The sequence below is a fragment of the Martes martes genome, assembly GCF_963455335.1.
Source record: "Martes martes genome assembly, chromosome: 3".
Lineage (NCBI taxonomy): Eukaryota > Metazoa > Chordata > Mammalia > Carnivora > Mustelidae > Martes > Martes martes.
The window spans coordinates 24,511,997-24,520,996 of NC_137890.1; the positions used below are offsets into that span (position 1 = coordinate 24,511,997).

General features: G+C 38.8%; 1 protein-coding gene across 1 annotated transcript; it reads left to right on the forward strand.

Annotated features, from left to right (window-relative positions):
- Positions 1 to 697: 697 nt before the first annotated feature.
- On the forward strand, positions 698 to 2,788 carry SLITRK1 (SLIT and NTRK like family member 1; the record flags this gene model as incomplete). The annotated part of the gene is made up of 1 exon (XM_080799339.1): positions 698 to 2,788. The coding sequence occupies one exon, from the start codon at positions 698 to 700 to the stop codon at positions 2,786 to 2,788; it is 2,091 nt and encodes a 696-aa protein (XP_080655465.1).
- Between the last annotated feature and the right edge of the window lie 6,212 nt (positions 2,789 to 9,000).

Sequence of the window (9,000 nt, forward strand, 5' to 3'; positions counted from 1 at the left end):
GTCGGGCGTGATTTCAGCACCGGGGGGACTGGACAGCACCTCGGGGGGACTTCTGGGCAACCTGCAGCCACAGCAAGAACTCCATCAGCCGCCTCAGCTACAGAAGCCGCCGAAAACCCTGCTTTGTATCAGAGAGGCAAGGTCAGTCCGACGCACAGCCATGCACAGGCAGTGCGCCTGTACTACGCTGCAAACCCTCTGCTTGTTTCTCTAACATGCACTTGCTTCTAATTACTAGCATTGTTCCTTTCCCGATTAGTGAGGAGGACCACTAGACCAGGTTCTGTAAGGGTGTATTTTTAATTTATATGTATATATTTAACTTCTTTTGGTAATTTTTAAAGGGTTGAGGGGGAGTGGGGTTATTTTTTCTACTTTTTTCTTTTCTTTCTCTTCCTTTCTTTTTCTTTTTTTCTTTCTTTTTTTTTCTCCTTTTTTTTTTTTTTTTTCCCTTTTTGCTTGCCTTGCACTACGTGCCTGGATAGTCTGTGGATATAATTATTGACTGGCGCCTGGGTTGTTGCAGTGCGGGGGGGTTAGGGAGGAAGGAATCCGCCCCCACCCCCCCAAACCCTTTTCTTCTCCTTCCCTGGGTTCGGACATTGGAGCACTAAATGAACTTGAATTGTGTCTGTGGCGAGCAGGATGGTCGCTGTTACTTTGTGATGAGATCGGGGATGAATTGCTCGCTTTAAAAATGCTGCTTTGGATTCTGTTGCTGGAGACGTCTCTTTGTTTTGCCGCTGGAAACGTTACAGGGGACGTTTGTAAAGAGAAGATCTGTTCCTGCAATGAGATAGAAGGGGACCTACACGTAGACTGTGAAAAAAAGGGCTTTACAAGTCTGCAGCGTTTCACCGCCCCGACTTCCCAGTTTTACCATCTATTTCTGCATGGTAATTCCCTCACTCGACTTTTCCCTAATGAGTTTGCTAACTTTTATAATGCGGTTAGTTTGCACATGGAAAACAATGGCTTGCATGAAATCGTTCCTGGGGCTTTTCTGGGGCTGCAGCTGGTGAAAAGGCTGCACATCAACAACAACAAGATAAAGTCTTTTCGAAAGCAGACTTTTCTGGGGCTGGACGATCTGGAATACCTCCAGGCCGATTTTAATTTATTACGGGATATAGACCCTGGGGCCTTCCAGGACTTGAACAAGCTGGAGGTACTCATTTTAAATGACAATCTCATCAGCACCCTACCTGCCAACGTGTTCCAGTATGTGCCCATCACCCACCTCGACCTCCGGGGAAACAGGCTGAAAACGCTGCCCTATGAGGAAGTCTTGGAGCAAATCCCTGGCATTGCCGAGATTCTGCTAGAGGATAACCCGTGGGACTGCACCTGTGATCTCCTCTCCCTGAAAGAATGGCTGGAAAATATTCCCAAAAATGCTCTGATCGGCCGAGTTGTCTGTGAAGCCCCCACCAGACTACAGGGGAAAGACCTCAATGAAACCACAGAACAGGACTTATGTCCTTTGAAAAACCGAGTGGATTCAAGTCTCCCAGCGCCCCCTGCCCAAGAAGAGACCTTCGCTCCTGGCCCCCTGCCAACCCCTTTCAAGACAAATGGGCAAGAGGATCATGCCACCCCAGGGTCTGCTCCAAACGGAGGTACAAAGATCCCAGGCAACTGGCAGATCAAAATAAGACCCACTGCTGCGATAGCGACCGGCAGCGCCAGAAACAAACCCCCAGCCAATGGCTTGCCCTGCCCTGGGGGCTGCAGCTGCGACCACATCCCGGGGTCGGGTTTAAAGATGAACTGCAACAACCGGAACGTGAGCAGTTTGGCTGATTTGAAGCCCAAACTCTCCAACGTGCAGGAGCTTTTCCTTCGAGATAATAAGATCCATAGCATCCGAAAATCGCACTTTGTGGATTACAAGAATCTCATTCTGTTGGATCTGGGCAACAATAACATTGCTACTGTAGAGAACAACACTTTTAAGAACCTTTTGGACCTCAGGTGGCTGTATATGGATAGCAACTACCTGGACACGCTGTCCCGGGAGAAATTCGCTGGGCTGCAAAACCTTGAGTACCTGAACGTGGAGTACAATGCAATCCAGCTCATCCTTCCTGGCACTTTCAATGCCATGCCCAAACTGAGGATCCTCATTCTCAATAACAACTTACTGAGGTCCCTACCAGTGGACGTGTTTGCTGGGGTCTCGCTCTCTAAGCTCAGCCTGCACAACAATTACTTCATGTACCTTCCGGTGGCAGGGGTGCTGGACCAGTTAACCTCCATCATCCAGATAGACCTGCACGGAAACCCTTGGGAGTGCTCCTGCACCATTGTGCCTTTTAAGCAATGGGCAGAACGCCTGGGTTCCGAAGTGCTGATGAGCGACCTCAAGTGTGAGACGCCGGTGAACTTCTTTAGGAAGGATTTCATGCTCCTCTCCAATGACGAGATCTGCCCCCAGCTGTACGCGAGGATCTCGCCCACGTTAACTTCGCACAGTAAAAACAGCACTGGGTTGGCGGAGACCGGGACGCACTCCAACTCCTATCTAGACACCAGCAGGGTGTCCATCTCGGTGTTGGTCCCGGGACTGCTGCTGGTGTTTGTCACCTCCGCCTTCACTGTAGTGGGCATGCTCGTGTTTATCCTGAGGAATAGAAAACGATCTAAGAGAAGGGACGCCAACTCCTCGGCGTCCGAAATTAATTCCCTACAGACAGTCTGTGACTCTTCCTACTGGCACAATGGGCCTTACAACGCAGATGGGGCCCACAGAGTATATGATTGTGGCTCCCACTCGCTCTCAGACTAAGACCCCAACCGGGGTAGAGCGGGGGTGGGGAGGGAGGCGATGCCCCCCCCCACCAACCTGTCCCCACCCCGCTGTCATCCCAGGGGTCAGAGGAGCCCAGACCCAAGTCCAGCGCGCCCCAAGGCTTTATGGACATAAGTAAATAAATAACTATGAACTCGCTCCAGTGAGAGGGTTTGACCCCTTAGCTCCCTCCTGGAAACAAAGAGCAGACTGTGGCGAGCTGGGAGAGCGCTGCCAAATTGCTCTTTGCTGCGAGCTCCTTTTGATAAAACCCAGCAGGGGCCCTGCTCAAAGAACTAGCCCTCTGCGGTGGAGCTGATGGGGGTGGCTGCCGCGGTCCTATACATATTTACATATACCCACATCTATATAGAGAGATAGATATCTATTTTTCCCCTGTGGATTAGCCCCGTGAGGAGGGGGGCGTGATGGCTCCCTGTTGGCTATGCAGGGACGGGCAGTTGCACGAAGGCATGAATGTATTGTAAATAAATAACTTTGACTTCTGACAAAAACAAAAAGTGCTGCATGGCTCGCATGGAAACCACGCGCTCCAGGGACGCTGCCCTCCTTGGCGACTGGAGACGGCGTCACGTTCACAGCACCCACCCTCTTACCTGATAAGTCCCATCGTATCAAACTTTCTATAAACAAAACGCAGTATAATCAGAAAGTGCCATTTCGCCATTATTTGTGATCGGTAGGCAGTTCAGAGCGTACGTACGTTTACTGTGAAAAAAAAAAAATGTAAAGGTTTTATTTAAGACATTTGCATGGCTAATCATCAGTCCATCTTATGAGTTAAAAATGTATTTTGTTGAGCGAAGTTTTATGGGTTGTTTTGGGGGTTCTTTCCTTTATTTTGATGGTGATGGTTTTTTTTTTTTTTTGAGGGGGAATATTTTTCTATAGATATCCAATAATGCCTTCCATCTGAATGTAAAATAAGTACCCATGATTTCTATTATAGTATCAGTGTAATTATTAAAAAAAAAGATTTTGAGGCAGTTAAGCATGACCAATTAATGTCATTCTAGTGCTTAGGCTGCGATCTTATGGTAGCAATTCTGTGCTGGTGTAAATCTTACTTATACAGTAGGAAAAAAGAACCGAGGAAGCACGTGAAACTTACTAATTCTATTCGAGGATTTTATAATGGCATATTTTTTCAGTATTAAAGTGAAAATGTTTTCAACTCTGGGTCCTTACATTTTTCCAGCTTCATGTTTGCAACTGGTAAATTGGATTTGCCGTGGAAGGGACCTGGGAGGGGGCGGTTGGGGGTGGATCCCTTCTAGAGCGATATCAAGGCTTTCTCTCTAATCGTTTTACTTAGCTTTTTATCCTTTAGGTAGCTGCCCTCCTCCTCCATCCCCAACCGGGCTTTTCCAGCTTTCCCCTGTCGGTGAAGTAAGGTCTTCCCCAACATACCCTCCCCACCCCTTTCCCCCCTTCTCCTTATGCGGCAGTGAATCCCTTTATTAATACTGGAAATCCCTCCCTGCTGCTTCTGCTGTTGCTGCACACACTGCAGATATATTAAGGATGTTAGCAGAGATTTGATTTAATTGACTCTGCCTAGATCGGTCTCATTAAACAGAGTGGAGATTTCATTGGTCAGCACTCTTCGATGAAAGACAGCCCTAATGACTGGCATTTGAGATGCTGCTGGCGTTTTGAATTCAACATCTGCTGAAAACGGTAAAACTAATTAGTGCCCACCCACCCTCCCCGCCCCAACAACTGCATACTGAAATTTGTTAAAGCACTCATCTTTATGGAAATCAATCATTATCCTAAAGAAGTGTTTCTTTCCCATCATTTGGATTTCTGGTTGTGGCCTAGTAATTAACAAGAAAAGCATTGAACTGTTGGAATTTTATGAGCCGGTGTAACCTGGCCTCAATCATATTCCTCTGGGATTTCTAAGCAGCCTATTTTATCAGCAGTTAAGGAACAAAAAGCAAACAAAATTATACATGTTGATGGGGGGGTCTGCATTCCACCACATGTCCACCCTGGAGAAGTTTGTTAGAAGACTACAGATTGAAGGATATATATATATATATATATATATATATATATATATATATATATAAAGATTGAAGGTTATACATGTATATGTATATCCTTCAATCTTTACGTATATATATATATATATCCTTCAATCTTTACATATATATGTATGTAAATCAGCTAATGAAAGCCCCCAGAGCAGTAGTAGTAAGATTTGCCTTCTAGAACTCATATTTTAAAGAGAAGTAATTTCCCAGAACACTGATATTCTGGAGTATGTATTATTTATTTTAATGATTTTTAAATAAAATCTTTATTATAAACTATGACTATCCTTAAGGACATTCATCATTTTTCTCTCTTGATTCTTTTGTTAGTGGAGCACATTTCATAGTGATAAAATTGGAACTTACTATCCTCTGACAAATATTATGGGCTGTTTATTTATTTTTCTTATGAAGGCCTTAAATTTTTTTTTTTTTTTTGGAAACTACAGCTGGGTTCCCTGTAATAAGCAATCTACAGATTCACTTGTAATGGAAAAGTTGGAGGAGGGGAAAAGTTTTATTCAACAATATTAAAACCTTAAGAAGGAAAAGAAAAGATGGTAGATATTCTACATCTTTGGTGAGAAGTGATACTTAAAAGATATCTAGTGAGGCATAATAGTAATTTTTAAAACTAATACATGATTAGTCTAAGTCAGGAAACTAGAACTTCTCCTAGAAGATGTTCACTGGGGCAATAAGTTTTCTTCATACAAATTAAAAATAAATTATGATATAGAGGACAAAGTTTAATGAGTAAACCTATTTCTCAAATGTTAGCTTTAACAGCTTTTAGTGGTTATTATGTGTCAGGCATGGGCTAAATGGTTTACATAATTATTTAATTTAACCCTTATAAATACAGAATAATTTAAAACAATATTGCTATTTTCATTATACGGATGAGAAAATTGAGGCTTAAGGAGAGTAAGCAATAACTCAGATTATAGCTGGTAGATACTGGAGCAATATTTAAATCCAATTTCCCTCATACTATAAAACCTCATTATTTGAATGGCATGGTCATATATATGGTCATATATATTAACAGGACAAACTCTTAAAGAAGAGTATCCTTAAATACATATAGCTGTAAAAATACTTTATAACAAATCAAAAACCCAAGTTGTACCTTCTTAATTAAGTATGTATTGGTAGCCCTTTATATTTCCAATATGTCTTCAGCAAAAGAAAATTGCCCTACATTTAGAGGGTATAACCTTAGTGTGTTCTCCAAGAATGTATAAAAAGGGAACATGTAAGAAAAAAGATGAATTGCTATATGCTTTTGTGAATTATAGGTATTCAAATCATTAAATTATCTATTTATTGATTCTAAAAATTAGAATTATCAAATATTTTAATAAACACCAGTATATGTTTAAAGATCCATGTAGAAAACATAAGCAATGACTTAATGTAAAAGAAAATTCATTATTTAGAGAATGCTTTTTCATTTTGATAAAGAATCTCTATCACAATTATATATATAAAAACTAATATATATATATTAGTTTGCTTTAAAGTAATATATATTATGTATTAGTTTGGTTGACAAGATATATGGTCTTAGCACATAACTTTCATTTAGAAGTACCTAGCTTATTCTTGTTGTCTCTATGTGAAATGTTCATATACCTGTACCTGCCACGTGCACTAGTTGAGATACCTTGTTTCTAGTTAAGTCATATTTAATTCATCAAAGTAAAAGAGATTTTAGTTGTACCAGATGGAAAAGGAGGAAAAAATGAAATATCTTGTTTAGTTCCGCTGCTTTGAAGAAAGTAGTAGCTTCTGTGGTTGCTGCTGTGACTAAGAATATCCTAGAATTTAAGTTGTTGCCATAGAAATTTATTGTTTAACCATTTTTACATGTTTACCCAGGAGGAGGCTGGAATGGTTGATCTAACATCAATGTAACAGGATTCTTTTTCTTAACAGTATTTATATCAGATGTAATTAAAATTGCCAGGCATTTTAACAAGTGTTAAAAATTACATTGGTGATTCCAAGGACAGTTTGTTAATTTAGTTTTTTCCAGGTTGCTAATAAATGTCATTTGGTGTGTACAAAGAGGTGGATAAATGTGCAAGGGTGGGTACCGGAAGGGTGCATTTTTAACGTGTTGGTAGAATATTAAGTAGATTGGTTTCTAATTCAGTTCTTATGCTAGCTAATTTATACATATTATTTTTTAATCTGTAAGCTTACTTGAAGTAAAATGGAAATATAAAATGTGCTAAAGATTTAATCTTAGCACACATTATTCAGGTGAAACATATTATTTAATTTTTAAAAGATGAACTAACTCTGTATGGTATCAGTAGATACAATAAATGCATAGTCAAGATTTTTAACTTATCTGATTTGCTTCAGTGTGGCGCTGAACCATAAAAAAAAGAAGGCTAAAATTAAATTTTTCATATAATTCCCTGGCATTTCTCTTATCTCTTTCTTTTATTTATTTCTTTTATCACCAAAAATATTATTATTATAAAAAGGAATATGCAGGACATGCAAGACTTTCTTCTTAGTATCAAAACTTAAAGATATGCCAATAAATGTTTCCGTGAAAACACATGTTACAAACAGAGCAATCCTGAAAGCTGAACCAATATTGACTCTACTGTAACCCATCAAAATTTGATGGGGTTTCAGAAAAAATTGAATAGCTAAGATAATTACAGATTAAGTATTTAAGAACTACAATTGTATAATGAAATGAACCACTCAAAAAAATCATCTTCGATTATTGAAGTTCAATTTAACCCTTTTGACTCAATTGGCAATTTCAGTATATTGGCTTAGGCTTCAGTTATCTAATTAGTTACTCTCTTCCTTCCATTTATTTGTTAAATTATGCTATATTACATACTTGAAATATAATTTTATTTCCAACTTGAACTTTGCACAAGTGTACAAGGGGAAAATTATCTAATAGTTTAAAGAATTTTGAATGAGTTAGAACTTAAATATTCAATAGACAACATTAATTGGGCACTTGCTATGGGAAGTTCTTTTGGAAAAAGAGAATAAGGCATTTCTAACCTCAAGGAGTTTACAACCCACAAAACTGAGATGTATCCATCCTTGTAATTATAGGATAGTACATCATTTGCAATTATTAAAGAATACCACTAGAAACTTTTTTGTTTCTTTGGAGTAGTTTAGGTTTTTAGCCATTTGGAAAAGTGCAATGGTCACATCAGTTTTATCACTTCAGTTTTATGAGTTGTTATATGAAGAGTTTAAAAATCTTAAAACAATATTTTTAAATAAAAGAAGAACTTTATTACTTTGCTAGATTTATTTCTTTTTCCGTAAAATGGGAATAATGTCTGCAATTTTGTAACTTCAGTCAAGTTTTTTAACTAATCATTTCAAAAAGAGATGATCAAGCCAATTTTTACCTTAAGTGAATGATAATTTTTCAATTTTAATTATTTGAGAAGTCAAATAATTTAGGAAATTGAATAAAATATTTTATGATATCATAAGAATTTCAGGATAGTTGTCTTTGGTTACTTAGCTTTGATTTGTGTTTAGATAAATAAAATACATCACAGTAACTTTAGTATAATATTAAACATGCTTTTATAATTTTACTGTAAAAATTTTACTATAGCCTTTGTAGTTTAGTGAAACCTGATATTCATTTATTTAGTAGTATGGTCCAAATGTTTCACATGCAGAAAGCAATAAGCAAAAGCTTACATGTATTCACTTCTATGCCTTATTCCCTTTGCCTCTACTTCAATTTCTTTTCTTGGCAGAAGAATACAGGAAGGAAACATGTTCAGCTGCAGCATATCAATAGAAAAAGTCAATATATAGTGAAAAATGAGAAGTGCTTCAAATATAGATGATAAATGGCTAATCCATACTGCTATCAGAGAAGCAGTGCTTCTCAGGAAAGGGAGATGAGTGTAAAGGACCACTGTTACCATAAACTGCGATGGCTTTTACCAGATTCTGTGGTATTTATTGTATTTTCTCTTTTTTTAAATCGAATTTTTTTTTAAGATTTTATTTATTTATTTATTTATTTATTTATTTATTTGAGAGAGACAGGGGGAGAGGCAGAGGGAGAAGAAGAAGCAGACTCCCTGCTGAGCTAGGAGCCCAACATGGGGCTCACATGGGGCT